The 16,936-nt window shown below is 38.4% G+C and overlaps 1 protein-coding gene across 10 annotated transcripts in view; it reads right to left on the reverse strand.

The window, feature by feature from the left end:
• The window catches only part of BICD1 (BICD cargo adaptor 1), a 230,220-nt gene that overhangs the window by 123,401 nt on the left and 89,883 nt on the right, over positions 1 to 16,936 (reverse strand). For 9 of the 10 annotated variants that reach the window (XM_059185689.1, XM_059185687.1, XM_059185686.1 and 6 more), the window contains exon 2: positions 7,582 to 7,794. In XM_059185689.1, the coding sequence (XP_059041672.1) occupies positions 7,582 to 7,794 (213 nt within the window). Of the gene's footprint in view, positions 1 to 4,721; positions 7,103 to 7,581; positions 7,795 to 16,936 lie in introns of those variants that run through there. The other variant, XM_059185691.1, reaches the window with a different exon arrangement.

Genomic DNA, 16,936 nt, shown 5'->3' on the forward strand with positions numbered 1-16,936 from the left:
AGTTTCTAAATACATTTAGCTGTTTTAACATTGAAAACAACCACTTATTATTGAATTTTTGACTCACTGATGTTCCCCAAGCATCCGGCTCATGGTAAGCACTTAAGAGACTTTCGTTGAATGAATGAATGTAGGACTGCAAAGTTGGAAATCCGAAGAAATTAAAACACTAAGATGAGAAACTCAAAATCTAGGTCCAATGATTCAAAATTTCAAGGATATTTATAATAGGGGTAAAGACACTTAATTATGTTTTTTAAAAGCAGACACACATTTTTAAGAGACACTGGATGCTAGTCTAAGAAGGTAAGGCAGCCTGAAACCATGTTACATAAAGAAATGTTAATGGATCTAGGTATGTTTAGTCTGAAAAAGAGAAGACAAGATAATTCTTTGCAAATATTTGGGCATAGGCTAAAATTGTCAAGTGGGATAGGAAACTAAAAAAATAATATATATCTAATTAGATATATATAATATTTTTAAAATATAAATATATATATATATATATATATATATATATATATATATATATAATCTTTTTTTTCCCCTCTGTAGATCCAGAGGCTAGAAATATGGCCAACCGGTAAAAATGACAGGAAGTCAACTTTTCATTTAATAAAAAAAGAGCAGTTTAACAATTAGAGCTGCCAAGTGACAGGGTGGGCATCCTTGGGAAGAATTTGTAAGAAAGGGAATAAACAGTCATTTAGCAGCTCCAGATATTTTGCACAGGACCTACACATTAGTATTACCACCTCCACATCAGAGTTAAAGAAGTGTAGCTTAGAGAGCAAAAGTAATTTGTCAGTACCACACAGTTGGTAAGTGATACAGCAGGAATTCAAACCTAGGAGTAGCTAACTCCCAAAGTATGTTCTTTCATTTCAAGTCAACAAATATTTCTTAATGTCTAATTTGGCAAGGCACTGTGCTGAGTGCTGGGGATTCAAAGATAAAGGACAGACAAAGCACAGTTCCTTCCTTGAAAGGACTCAGAGTTTTTCTTCTCCACAATGCTGCAAATGTCTGAGTAAGGTCTACATGACCATTTAGGGATAATGGAGAAAGAATTGTTGATCTGGGAGTAGTCTTTGCCAAATAATCTTTCTTTTTTTTTTTTTTTTAAGATTTTATTTTTTATTCATTTGAGAGAAAGAGCTAGAGAGAGAGCAGTGAGCACACAGAGAGGGAGAGGGAGTAGACTCCCGGCTGAGCCAGGAGCCTGGTGCAGGCCTCCATCCTGGGACCCTGGAATCATGACTTGAGCCGAAGGCAGATGCTTAACAATGGAACCACCCAGACACCCCTTTACCAAATAATCGCTGAGAGTCTTCCTGCCCTGAAAAGCTTATAGATATGGATTCCTTATGGTGGATTAGGTATATTCCTACAATGTTGGCATCATTAGGTTTCTGGAATTTGAGCCACTGGTATATTATGAAATCTGGTTGTATATTCCATTGAAGCAGAAGAGCTTCAAATGTAATAAAAATCATATGGATTGGGGCACCCATCTGGCTCAGCTGGAAGAGCACGTGACTCTTGATCTCAGGGTCATGAGTTCAAGTCCCCCATTGGGTGGTAGAGATTACTTAAATAAAAAACTTAAAAAATTTTTTGGTAAAAATTATATTGGGGGTGCCTGGGTGGCTCAGTGGGGTAAAGCCTCTGCCAGGCCGTGATCCCAGGGTTCTGGGATCGAGCCCCGCATCGGGCTTTCTGCTTGGCAGGGAGCCTGCTTCCCTTCCTCTCTCTCTACCTGTCTCTCTGCCTATCTGTGATCTCTGTCTGTCAAATAAATAAATTTTAAAAATCTTTTAAAAAAATTATATAGATTGGGGCACCTGGATGGCTCAGTCAGTGAACATCCCACTCTTGGTTTTGGCTCAGGTCATGATCTCAGAGTCCTGGGATAGAGGTCCTGCATGGGCCTCTGCACTCTAGCATGGAGTCTGCTCGAAATTTTCTCACCCTCTCCCTCTGCCCCTCCCCCCGCTCTCTTGCACTCACACACACTCTCTCTCTCTTTTTAAAAGATTTTATTTATTTGACAGACAGAGATCACAAGTAGGCAGAGAGGCAGGCAGAGAGAGGTGGGAGGGAGGCAGGCTTCTTGCTGAGCAGAGAGCCTAATGCTGGGCTCGATCCCAGGACCCTGGGATCATGACCTGAGCTGAAGGCAGAGGCTTTAATCCACTGAGCTACCCAGGTGCCCCTCACTGTCTCTCTCTTTAACATAAATAATTTTTTTTTTAAATCATATGGATTAAGCACTTTTTAAAATATAAAATGGCCACATCCCAACAAAAGGCTAATGATAATATTCCAATAAGTTACAAATTTAGATAATGTACTAAAGCTTCATATATTTTGCCAGAAATTTCATTAGCTTGAGGCAGGACTAAATTTATGCTCTTGGCAGTGCACAATGTCTAGATCAGAGCCACCTTCTGAATTCTCATCCTGGTTTGTCACTTATTACCAACATGCTTTGGACTTTGGACAGGTTATGTGACCTCAGATTTACATGTCCTGTCAGAAAAATGAAATGATAGAGTAACAGAACCTACCTCAATAGAGTGTTATAAGGGTTCAGCAAGTTAATCCACACAAAGAATTTAGAACAGTGCCAGGCACACTTTCTGGCAGTCCGTGTTAAGTTATTTTCACTTGAAAGTACAGACTTGATCTCCATTAATGTCAATAATCCATTTTAGAACTCCAATCTTCTGCATTCTACCTGAAGGGGTCTACCTTTCATAACATCTCTTTTTCACATATAAGCCAGTTCTGGTTAGGAATATTTGTAAAATTGTACTATATAGTTTGTAAAATAGTGCAGTAAATTCTGACTTAACTTACTAACAACTAAAAGTTTCATTATCCTCTTTTATGATTTCATCAATGTGGATTTTAATTTAGTACAAAGTAAATGTTCAATAAATATTGGTCAAATACACCTATTTAGGCTACATTTTACATGTTACATCTATAGGGTCAAAGAAAGATGAAAATCAAATTTGTTTACTAAATATCTGCTTAGTCATTATAGTAGTCTTTTTTTTTTTTTTTTTTTTTTTTTTTTTTTTTTTTTTTTTTTTTTAAATTTGACAGAGAGAGAGAGAGAGAGACAAGTAGGCAGAGAGACAGACGGGGTGGGGGAGAGGCAGGCTTCCTGTCAATCAGAGCGCCCAATGTGGGGCTCGATCCCAGGACCCTGAGACCATGACCTGAGCCGAAGACAGAGGCTTAACCCACTGAGCCACCCGGGCGCCCCTCACTATAGAAATCTATCTGTTCTCTAAGCTCACACCAAAATGATGCTGGTCAAGGTAACCCAGGGTTGTTTTTCCTCCCTGCCCTACAGGATTAACTCTTATTTGGTGCTTTGTTGGGGTGATATTTTTTTCTTCATACTCTATATACTTCAAAAAATTATTCAAAGCAGTTTACCATTAAAGACACATATGCAATAAGGATAATAAAAATGGGAAGAATTATATGGAAAATCTTAGTCTTCACAGTTAAACACAGTCCTGGAGTTTCTTAACAATCAAGCAGGACAAAAAAGCACACTGTAATCCCTACTGCCTCATTCATCTCAACAGAACGAATTTCCAAGGCAATAAATTCAAAGAGGCATCTATATGATGTTTCTTTAACCTAAGAATATGGATGAACTAGATGAACATAATAAAGATATCCCCAACAATGTTTTTATGGAGTATGCAGAAAACTATTAATGATAACAGTTTATGTTTACTATGTACTGTATTTACTATACACATGCTAAAATAATCTTCTATAAATACCATGGATATAATTATAAAACATTTTAGCAGAGCTGAGTCTAGAATATTAATTTTCTCATATTGAATTCAGAAAATTTTATGGGTTTTTCCCACTACATTATTCTATACCTGCCATATATGGAAGAGAATCTGACCTAGGAATTACACATTTACAAACATATATATAAAGCTCCCATAATATACACACCATGTTGATGCATGCGCACGCACGCACACACACACACACACACGCAAACCTTGGCCAGTACCAATAATCCTACTGAAATAAGAGATGAATAACTAAATGAGTAAATAATTTACTTTCAGTAAATAAAAGTGATTCCATAAGTTAAATTCACACAGCATCTGTCAAACTGATGATTTACTGCATTTTGTGCTGGTCATTCTTGTGTATTTCTCATGGCCCACCAGGTCATAATTTTTTGTTTCATGATCTCTCCTCCAATCGCTATGCATCAATCAAAGCTCAGAGTACAAAAATAAATTAATTAAATTGAGTCTATAATAAAAACAAATCTGGGATTTGAATTTAACACCAGACATCAAAAATCTTTATCAATTCAGACTTCCAGTTATAAAATAAATAAGTCATGGGGATATAATGTACAGTATGGTGACCATAGTTAATAAAACTGTAATACTTATTTGCTAGGAGAATAGACCTTAGAAGGTTTCATCACAGGAAAAAAATTTTTTCAAGGGGTGCCTTGGGGGCTCAGTCAGTTGGGCATCTGCCTTTGGCTCAGGTTATGATCCCAGGGTCCTGGGATTGAGCCCCACATTGGGTTTTCTACTCAGTGGAGAGCCTGCTTCTCCCTCTCTCTCTGCTGTTCCTCCTGCTTGTGTGCTTGCTTTCTCTCTCTTGCTCTCTGTCAAATAAATGAATAAAATAAAAAAAAAAAACACTTCTTTCAAGATTTTATTTATTGAGTTTAGAGAAAGAGAGAGCATGCGTATGTGCACGAGTTGGGGGAGGGGTAGAGGGAGGGGAAGAGAGAATCCTAAGCAGACTTCATGCTGAGCATGGAGCTGGGTGCAGAGCTGGACCCCACAACCAGGAAATCATGACCTGAGCTGAAACAGAGAGTCAGACATCTAAGCAACCAGGCCACCCGAGTGTATCAAGAAAGAAGATTTTTTTGTAACTATGTAAAGTGATGGACATTATTGGCTTACCGTAGTAATTGTTGTGCAATATAAATATCAAGCCACTACACCATATACCTGAGCTAATATAATATTATATGCCAATCACCTCAATCAAAAAGTCTGTATCAATGTTCCAAAACATACAATTCATTCCTTTCCTCCTTTTACAAACATACTCAGCTCTAAATGTTCATAATTTTACTAGGTACATTAAAACATGAGGCCTGGATGAAACCCAGCAGGCCTCCTGGTGTAGTAATACCAACAGCTTCCAGCCTAGCAGAGAGAACACCAACAAATATACTACCATACTTACAAGCCCAGGAAACCAAAAACCTGGCTTTTTTTTTTTTTTCTTTTAGTTAACTGGTGAACCTGAATGAATACATTCATAGGCTAGATTGCTTTATGTATATATTAGATTTTAAAAAATACACAAATTTGGATGAAGCAAGTCATTCTCTTACTGCAATCAACTACTGAAAATGTATAGAAATAGAGAATTATAACGCAGTGATCCATTCAGCAATTCCCCCAACTGTGAACCTAATGATACTCCCCTTCCCTAGCTTTGGGCCAGTCAAAAAGTTTAAATAAGTGATTCTTAAGGCACAGTCTCCAGAGAAGCAGCCACACTACTGCCTGCTGTGAACTTGTGAGAAATGTATATTCTTGAGCTCCACCTAGACCTCCAGAATCAAATTTCTGGGGGTGGTGTCCAGGGTCATGTTTTGACATGTCCTCGAGGTGACTCTGGCGCTCAGTACAACTGGAGAACTGATCTGAAGCAACAGCTACTCAAGATCTTTTCTTCTTTGCTGCCTCAGTTCATTCCTAACTTACATCCTCCTACTCTTCATTACTCTGAACTAATTAATGAGGATCCTGCTGGTGATCCTAAATCTGCTCACTGGAAATAGCCCTCAAGCATGGTCTATGTTATGAGGAGGCTTCGTTAGTCACCACTGTAAAGCCTCAACAGAGAAACATCTCTGGATGTTCGGCCCTTCCCCAACCCTGACGGCTCGATGCTCAGTTGTAGCTGCCATGCACCGCGGGGATACACAGCTTTTCAGAGGATCCATCCAACTGGCAATCAACGCTGCTTGACTCATTGCCTGCAGTTACTCTCCACAAACCGTGTGTGTGTGTGTCCACCATCCTCATGTTGCCTAGCCTTCTCAGCCTCTCTGCCAACTTGCCTTGTGGATCTACTGCTTATGGCTGCCCTCTGTGGGTGTTTGGGACCTTGCTTGATCCAGGGTGTAGCCTACGACATTACATGATCTCAGGTCCACTTCCACAGTGGACGCTTGTCTCATAAGGAAGCCTGGGGCTGAAAGCGTGAATGAATTCCTTAGGAGGAGCAGGGTCTGGGACTCCAGAGGGTAAGCAAGTGATGGCCCACACCCAATACACACAGAGACATCAGATACAGAACCAGGGAGGAGCTTTTTTCTTAACAACCACTGGCATTGGAGGGAAATGGGGCCGCGTATCCAGAAAACTGTCTCACGTTCTTCTCAGTACCCAGCACCAACTCCCACTTGGTTGGCTGCTTCTCGGTCTCTAGAAGTCATACTGCTGTATTTGGGCATGTCCAAAGAGAATGAGCTAGGTAAAGCAGAAACCCTCTTGTCAATATGCACTTAGTTCATTACAATACGGCTATGTGTAAATGCAAATTATTGATTAAATTCCAATAAATTGAGGATAATTTACTGTATTTGTAATATGTCACTAATTTCAAGAGAAAAATGTCAGTGGATTATTTCTCTTGTATTTCACAATCTTTAATAATTTTTCATCTTTCCTTTTTGTATTACTACAACGCTCAGTTAATAAGCCTGCTTGGCTCGTCAATCTCCACAGCACTGCTGTAAGACTCAGAGGATATCTGCACCTCTTCTATAGTTTTCTTATCAAAAAATGGAGTGACGTTTCCAAAAATGTTCTTAAAAGGGTCTGGCGGATGAAGCTGTTCCCAGTTACTGCCCCTCCAGTAAAGAATGACTCTGCCACTCTGAAAATGGCCTGGCACGTGACACTGCGTGGAAAAGCCAAAGAGAAACAGTTGAGTGCAGCGACTGAGGAGGCTTCCCGACCTGATTCATACCAGCTGTAATCTGCTGCCTTCCCTAAAACCAGAAACATAGTTAATGACTCTGCATGGCCAGATTCTACGACCCCACAGACACTCTCCTGAGGTCTCATTCCCTAGTGGGAAGGGTCCTGAGCTAACACTACTGTCGTTTTGAATTAGTGCTGGCATAGAGGATCACAGCCAACTGTTCTCCTCCACCTTGTATTAGAACAGGTAAAAGTGAGAGGAGGAGCTAAGGTCACTATCTTTCTTTAAACTTTTGCAGAAATAGTAAGGCCCGTTCCCAACTACTCAATAAACAGATTTTAATTCTTAACACACAATAAGAGAAAAGCTCATCTCAGAACAAGCTGTCATTTCCCTAAACAAGAAAAATAGCTAGTATCAGCATTAAGTGCTTCTTGTTTAAGGCAGCTCCTCTGAGCAAAGAAAATGTTTTATTCCTCTCTCTTAGAAAGAATTTTATCTTACTGCTTGCTCACACAAATCTCTCTCAGGGAGTCTGCTGTTTACCTCCTTCAGATCCTGCACGACGGCTGTGAGTCTCTCGTTTTCTGCCTGAACGTTGGTGACCACGGCCCGGCTCTGCTTCAGTTCGTTCTGCATCTCCAAGATCTTCCCCAGATAGTAAGCTTCCTTGGATGCAGACTCCTGCAGAAGCGTTTCCTCCCGAGTCTCTCCATCCTCAGCAACTTTCCGGTGGATGGAGAAGGACTGCCCAAAGGCCTGCAGAGTATTTGGGGAAAAGGGGGGGGAAAAAAACGAGTGTCTGATGAAATGCACCATAGCACTATTTAAATAGACTCAGGGAAACATTTTCTTTTGTATTTTAGAGAAGCAAAACAACACATTTTATACAACAATCTAACTGTTCTCACGGATACCTGAAATCATTCAAATTCAATTAATAAGGGGAGAGAGAATTTTTAAGTATCTTGCTAGAAATACATATAATGAGTTAAGGAAAATCTGAAAAACACTGTTTTATTGCTATTTTTTTTTTAACAAATTCTATTAAGGAAAAGACTGTTCAGTGTTAATGAGGTCATCAAAATTCACACTCTCACTTTCATTCTAGAAAAAAAATCCCAAAAACGTTTTTCAAGGAAGAAAATCATGGTTTCATTAGCTTTCTGATACATTAGTGGTAAGACTACACCAATTATGAACAGCACCCTGAAGACAGAAAACCCCTAAATGGCATTCACTGCCCAGTACTACCACTACAAAACAAAAACAAAAAATTGAAATGTAGTCACTGTATAAGAAAATGTGTATGTATCTATATATTTGTATTAAAAAATAAAGAATAAACCAGAAACTAATGAAATTGGTTAAGCCACAGGGGATGAGTGGGAATGAGGGGGAGGCGTGGGGTGGAATTCAAAACAAGGGATGAGGGAAACTTTCAGGAGCTTGTTCATACAGTCCTGACTCTCAGAGCGATAGTAATGTTTCACAGACCTTCAAAATAAATAATAAGTAAAACCAGTCTCTGGGTGTCAGGGGACCCCACGTGGAACACAAACAGTAACAAATGTTTCTAGTTGTGCTACAAAGGAACAACTTAACCACACTGAAAGGTTTGGAGAAAAAAGATCGGCTTGAGTAATTTGGGAAATCGGTATTTTTTGCTATATGCTAAAAACCAAAAAAACTGTACCCAACTCCTACATTGGAGTTAATAAATTCTCACACGGATCACAATTCTAAAAACTTCTTTATATTTATACTAGGGTTGAACAAATAAGTAACTATATTATCAATCATGAATGCCAGGTCTCTCACTTTTGGAGAAAGTTACAAGTCAGGAAAGAGAATTCTAAAAGGAAACTAGTGGTACTGAGTTGTAATTATAAGCATCAGGATGAACTTACAGTCTCTAGGGGGTAGATAAATATTCATAGATAGGCAGATGGATAGAGACATTTCCATGCACACAATTCCCACTGAGAGGCCCAGAAGCAAGAACATCTCAGTAGCAATGCATACCTACACCCAGGTTTTGTTTCTAAATAGCAATCACCAGTTAAAAGAACTAGGGTTCTTTGGAGAAATGATCTGTTCTTGAGCTAGAGCAAAATGGTTTCATACATCTTGTGGTGCCAAAGAGTAAATAACAGGGACGCCTGGGTGGCTTAGTTGGTTAAGCAGCTGCCTTCGGCTCAGGTCATGATCCCAGCGTCCTGGGATCGAGTCCCACATCGGGCTCCTTGCTCTGCAGGGAGCCTGCTTCTCCCTCTGACTCTGCCTTCCACTCTGTCTGCCTGTGCTCGCTCTCGCTCACTCTCTCTCTGACAAATAAATAAATAAAATCTTTAAAAAAAAAAAAAAGAGTAAATAACAAAATGTTTTAAAAAAATAACAGGATCTATAAAAAAATTTAAAAAAAATAACAAGGATCTGTTAAAGGACACAAAAGCCTGTCAGAAGGGGCTCCCAATGGCCAAATCTGGGATAATTTGGCCAATAAAATAAATAACTGTACTAATGAATTATAATCAATAGAATAATATAGTCATGAGCACACACTGATACAATCACTGAATAAATGAGGGAAGGAATAGCTCTTCCTTACAGTAGAATTCTAATTAATAAGAGTAGTAGGAATGATGGAGATAAAATATATTAGAATTTGGCAAACACCGAGTAATAATTGTTGCAGATAAAAATTATCAATGCAATATTAAATTAAAGCCAAACGGATGAGAAATGGGATATTTACATAGTTCTAATACTTATTAGAAGGAGACACCATGATTTACTGATTTCAAAGACTCTTCCCCAAATTTCACTCATAGAACAGAAATTTAGAAAAATAATAACCCATAAACCTGTGTTTCAATAAACTATCTTTAGACTCTCTATACGGATCGAAATAAAAAAATGTTTCCTAAAGCATCAACTGAGAAAGAAACATTCCCATATAGATGGACAGATGGATGTTCATCTGTACAGAGTAGAACACTCTTGGCATTTGGCTTGTTAAGTCTCTGAACAGAAAGAAATTCCTATTTCAGTAGCCAAAATTTCTATACGTAGTAATAAGCATACAGACTCATGAACAGATGAAAAATCATCTTCAGTGGTGGTGTTTACTTTGCTTTCCCATCAGTAATGGTCAGATTCTTTGAGGTCAATTCTGAATTCGTTACCTATTAGAAAGCCTTTGGGGGGGAGAGTTTCACAATGACCTGGTGAATTCTTCACCAGACCCCACCCTAGCAAATGAATCCTGACTATACGGGTTAAGCATTAATAAAATTTACAATTAGCACGAACCCTGCATCAAGCACCTCAGCTAGTTTCCTTTTTACAACATACTTTTCCACTTCTTTGTAACAGAAAACTGCCACAGGGCCATTTTCTTTACTCTGCCTAAAATCAACACACTTAGGCACTCAGAATATGGCTCTCATATTATTCTCAGCACGTAGGCAATGGTCTCTCGGTAGCTAAAGCAACCTTTAAAGTCTTAACAGCAAGTGAATTTGCCTTTCCGCCCCAACATAAAGTTTTATAAATTGTACTCTGGATCCAGCACCAAAGGAAATAAAAATTTCCAGATAACTATATGGAATAGGTTTTCAGAAAAGAATCAAGAATTGAAATTGCAAATATAAACATTTTGATGACTCTATTTACTGCAGCTCAGAAACCTTAACTGAACATATGGGTTTCCAAAGTTAGTCATTATTTTTATGAGGAATCTGGCCCTTCATTGGACCTGATTTGAAAACCAATGAAAGCATGCAAGGTTATCCAAGGACATTAACCATGGTGTTTTCCATGTATAATATAAAAATAATACCAACGCTGCACAGCCTACAGATGCCCCATGATGTGCATTTGCAAATCCAGTGGGTACTAACACTACTCAGAAAAAAATCTGCATTTTAGAAAGGGAGAGTAAAGGGGAAAACACTCCTAATTGTCAGTGAGTGGAATGGTACATGACGCCAACTGACATCTGCCATTTGGCTAATTGTTAAAGTGGATTGACCAGGACCTGTCTGGCTTTGCCGGGTAGCTTCCTCCTCCATCACTATTTAAGAATGTCCTGACAAAGCTGGACCTAAGAGAAGACAAACAACGTTTATCAAGGCCACTGAAGCTGTATCCTTGGCAGAAATCACAAAACTAGCTTCAATGTCTATTTATAGGCAAACCGAGGGTAGTCATGTTCCTACTTATATTTCATTCAGGCAGCAAATTCCGTTTAGGTACTGCAATAATTACATGGATGATTTTCATTTGAAATCAATTCCAGTAAACTGACATTTCTACACAATTTTGGAATATATTATGATTTAATTGCACAATATCACCTTCATATAGCCCACTGCAATGAATCGTAGTGCTTTCAATTACATACCAATGTAAGACCAATTAGCTATATAATAAGTTCTTTCCTTTCTCATTCTACTCACATGACTTCTTAATCCAAAGAAAGCTGATTATTTTTCACCTTAATGTTCAGGACAATATATTAGCTGTTAAATGGAATTTTCATACTTATTATCCTTCTTACTATGAATGATTAAAGAAATAAAAGTTTGGCTAGTATATTTAATAACATCACATTATCTTAAAAATATGTGTCCTTGGTTACAGAATTTTCATTCTTTCATCTTAAAAAACTGTAGCAGAACAGTGTACTAAGTCACCTAAGGACATTAGACAAAATAGTTTTTATTTGAAATACTAAAATTTTTTTGTTTGTTCATTCACATAACAAGTATTTACAGAGAACTGTAATTGATGCTGCTTAAGACACTGAAGATCTGCTATGGTCTAGCAAAAAGATCTCTTGCTTGTGGGAGCATACATTCCAGTGGAACATAAATAAAGCAATGATCATGTGGCGTAATGTAGCAGAAGTTCTAGAAAGAAAATGAAAGCCAGGGTAAAAGCATAGAACAGCACCGCCTAATAGGACTTCCCTCAAAGACGGATCTGTGTTGTCCACTAACCACTAACTACAGGTGACTAGTGAGTTCTTAAACTGTGGCTAGTGTGACCAAAGAAGTGAACTTTTTAATTTTATGTAATTTCATGAATTTTAATTGTCACCTTTGGCTAGTGGTTACCATATTGGACAGTGCAGAGATAGAGAGTAAGGCAGGTGCTGAGACAGGAAACCCTATTTAGACAGGACCTTCAGGGAAGGGGGTAACCTTTGAGCAGATCTAAACAAAGGAAGGAGTGAGCCAGAAGCTGGCCTTTCCCCATAGCAGCAAGCCTAAAATTAAGTGTTACTAAGCAAGAATTACTGCACTGCCATGCCACCTCTTTAAAGACCATTGGCAGCATGGCATGGTGGCATCTTCTTTAAGTCTCTGCCAGAGCACTTAAAAACCCGAGTGAGCCAGGCATGACTGAGAGACATGACTTACTTGAAAGAAGAAAAGCGGTGACAACTACTCTGTCACTGTAACCCAACCTCCACAAACCCTACCTTCTTTGAACATACAATAAAAAATATTTGACCAGTTATAGGTCTCTGTTGCCTCAGATGGCCAGGAAATTCAGCATTAAATGCTCTACAGCAATTAGCTAAATTATTTTAAGTTTCTGATATAACTCTCCAGAATATACAGTTTTCTCTATACTGTTTTGAGTTTCTGTTGTATTTACCCTCATGGTATTGGTTTCCTTTATTTTTATATACTTCAAACACTTTTGGAGTAGAAAGGATATGAATTTAAATCCCACCAACTGGTTTAAATAATGTTGAATTATCCCCCCCCCCTTTTTTAAATGTAAGCCTTAAAGAAAGTCCATGTTAAAGAATGGAGTTTGAAAGTTTAAGAAAACTCAGAGTTCTATTAAGGATTCATTCTCATTCTGTGGAAAATAATGGGTCCAAAGAATTTCATAAAGTGTGCACATGTGCACACACATACAGGAATAAACGAGCTAAACTTGTTAGAACTGACTAAGAAACATTTCCCAAAATACTTATTCCAGCAGTGAAGTGTCTTAGTGGGTATGATCCAGTTACAAAAGAAGGGATCATTGGAGGTGAGACAATCCAAAAGTACCTAGCTAGGAGAAATTGGTTTCCATGACTCATGGCTCAAAAGTAATTAATAATCATTGGGTATCCTTGACAGAATCAAGCCTGATCCTTGAAAGGGCACATGAACCCATAAGAGGCAAAAGAGGCAAAAGAGGTCAAGGGTGTGGGCTCCTGAGCTGGACCAAATCTGCCACTTCCTAACTGCAGAACATTGAGCAAGTTACTTAGCATTTTGTACCTCAGTCTTCTCATCTCACAGTGTTGTGAGGCTTAAAAGAGAAAGTCTATATATCACTTAGAAGAGTTCTTGGTACAAATACTCTAAGTGCTCAAAAATTATTGGCTAAAATTAGGAGAAAGAGTATGTACTTTGGAATCAAATGCATTTGGTGTACACGTGCCTCTTCTGAAATCTCTGGCAAGGTTCTGAAATTCTATGTCTCAGTCATTGTACATGCAAAACGAGAATAGCATCTACTTAAAAGTAAAAACAGAATAGCCCTAAAAACATAATAACCCCTTATCAAAGGAGATATAAGATCTACCACAAGGGGCGCCTGGGTGCCCGCCTTCAGCTCAGATCTTGATCCCAGGATCCTGGATTGGAGCCCCATGGAGGGCTCCCCCTCCTCCATGCTCATGCTCCTTTTCACTATCTCAGTCTCTCTTTCTCTCTCAAATAAATAAATAAAATCTTTAATAAGAAAATCCACCACAAAATGCCTTGCCCACAGTAGATGCTTGCTCAGTACCAGTCCTCAGCCTCTCTCACCTGCCCTTTGGAAGTCTCAGATCTGACATGAACAGGTTCTTGCTTCCTCTGGTGTAAAGGTCCTCAGTGAACTCCCACATGACTCGGGAGGTGGGTCGCCCCTCTATGGACTACAACTCCATGTGTATTTCTGAAACACTAAACCTCTTATCAGAAGTTCTGATGTAACCCTTTTATTTTATTAAGCCATTAAAAATGTAAAAAGACAAATTTCTCAAGTCCTAGGCTCTAAGGTTTGTTTTAGCAAACAATTCAGTTTTATCTTCTTTCAGTGAAAATTTTCAACTCTTCCTTAACTTGCCTCATCTTATCTGGCTTTTAACCTAAGTCCTAACCAATTATAAATCCCATCCATCTAGGAAACACAGTATAGCTATGATAACTTGGGTTATTGCCCCTGATTTTTCCAAGTGTAATACCTAACAGCTTATCATTCATATATATATTTACTTAAAGCCTAGATTTTTTTTATATCCTTGCTGATTTATAATTAGCACCTTCTGTCTCGCTGAACAAACCCCCTTTCAAACTATTCTGAGATTTTTCTAAATTTTTTTTTAAAGATTTTATTTATTTATTTGACACAGAGAGATCACAAGCAGGCAGAGAGGCAGGCAGAGAGAGAGAGGAGGAAGCAGGCTCCCTGCTGAGCAAAGAGCCCGATGGGGCTCGATCCCAGGACCCTGAGATCACGACCTGAGCCGAAGGCAGCGGCTTAACCCACTGAGCCACCCAGGCGCCCCGATTTTTCTAAATTTTATTATTATATATTGAATATACACGAAGAGACTTTATCACAAAATATAAGCAAAAAAATATTGAAATTAATTTCTGTAGTTTAAGAAAAAGACCATTACCCATTAGTCTCAAAAGCTTCTGTTTGCCCTTCCTTTGTCCTATCTCCCTCATTGTGCCCCAACCCCTCTCCAAGTAAACATTATCCTAAATTTTGTGTTTACCATTTTCTTACTTTTTTTGTAGTTTTCCCTATACATATGTATTTGTAAACAATATACTGTTCGATATTGCTTGTTTTTAAAGTCCTATAATGGACTCCTTCCATACACAACTTTCGCAATTTGCTTTTTCAACTCAACTTTACATTCCTACAATGTATCCATTTTGATTGGTATAGCTGTAACTAATCTTTTTTCATTGCTATCGGCTACTGAATGGATAATTGGATTGCTTCTAGTTCTTTGATGTTATAAACAATGTAGCTGTGGTAAATATCTGTGTGCAGGTTTTTTATGGATATGTTTTCATATCCATATTCCTTTGGGTAGATATCAAGGAGCATGACTGCTAGATCATATAGCAAGAGTATGTTTTGTTTTATAGGAAACCACCAAATTGTCTCCCAAAGTGGCTGCACCATTTTGCATTTCTACCAGCAATGCATGGGAGTTCACGTTGTTACATATCCTCACCAGTAATCACTTAAGCAATTTATTAAGTATTAAATTTAACAGACATAAAATTATATTTCAATATATTTAACCAGAACATAGCATATGGAAAAAAAGGATTACAAAAGGATTATAAAAACGGTATCATTATTTACTGTAAGTAAAATTAATATAAATGACATTTATCTTGGTGCAGACCTGTAGGAAATAGTTTGCAAACCAGTGCTGGTTCCCAGATACACACATTTTGAATTTTGAATAGCATTATTCTAAGTCACAAGTGCAAGAATTTCTCTTTAATGGTTCACAGCCATAGTGGCCCATTCGAATCACCTGGAAAGCTTTTGAAAAACAGATACATAGACTTCATCTCCAAATATTCTGAGTTAACTGATTTGGGACAAAGACTCCTAAACTTTCTTGGTTTAGACCTCCCAGTGGACCCCAGTGTCAATAATGGGGTCTCAATAATGTTTTCATAGCACCCCAAGACAAAAGAAATAGTGAATAATTCTTTTTACTAAATAAGTGCTCATGTCCTAAGAATATAGTAGCTGTTTGAAAAAAAAATGTAAATTTAAAGAAAAAATATTTTCATTTCATTCTTAAATAACCACAATTATGTATAATAAGATGTGTGCTCCCACTGGGCACTGCACAACTTCTCAAACCTGGAATCAGATTGGACTCTGTCACCCTCATTTCCATTCCACACTGATTTTCATATGGCATCTGCTTTTTATCAGAGCAACCACTGAAAAAACCAGCTTTGCAAAATATTGCATTAAAAAAAAAGAATATAGCTCAATCCAATATTGAAACTGTGAACTGAAGTAGAGCTCGCAGTGACAAAAGACACCACGTATCACTGTGTTCCCCTCAAACATGTAAAATATCCCATGGTCCTCTGTGGGTTTGCAATGGTGCCTGTGGGCACTTAGGCACACAAGGTCTGGGGTATCCACAGATCTGGGGTAAGGCCTAGCCAAAGTATCTCTAACACATTCATTGTGAGATTCTCATGTAAGGAAGGGTTAAGAACCACTGCTCGAGGGTGTGGGCCAGGAGCTGAAACCCCCAGATTGTAGATGACACACAGCCTGAGCTCTTCTTAACAGGGCTGCCGAGCATTCCAATGTTGCCACATACATTCACACTGTCACTTGCAGTGTCCACAAGTTCCTATTGCTCCACATCCTTATTCTTGACTTTTAGACTCTGAAGGGTTTTTTGTTTGTTTGTTTTGTTTTGTTTTTTACCACCTGGTAGTTTCATTTGCATTTCCCTGATTACTAATGAAGTTAGTTAGGAATTTTCATATTTTATTAACCGTTCTATTTCCATTTCTGTGTAGTTTCTACTGAAGGCTTTTTTTCCTTTTTCCACAGAGTGCATTTCCCCCCCTTTATTAATTTGTCAGTCATATGCATGGCAAATATCCTCTCATCTTGTTTTTTCACTCATTTTACAGTGTCTTTTTTTTTCTTCTCTTCAAAGGGCAGGGAGGAGCAGAGGGAGAGGGACAAGCAGACCTTACACTGAGCACAAAGCCCAACACAGGGCTTAATCTCAAGACCCTGAGACCACAACCTGAGTAGAAATCAGAGCAGATGCTTAACTGACTGAGCCACCCAGGCACCCCTATAGTGTCTTTTGAAAACATAA

This window comes from Mustela lutreola, chromosome 8 (genome assembly GCF_030435805.1).
Source record: "Mustela lutreola isolate mMusLut2 chromosome 8, mMusLut2.pri, whole genome shotgun sequence".
Classification (NCBI taxonomy): Eukaryota; Metazoa; Chordata; class Mammalia; order Carnivora; family Mustelidae; genus Mustela; species Mustela lutreola.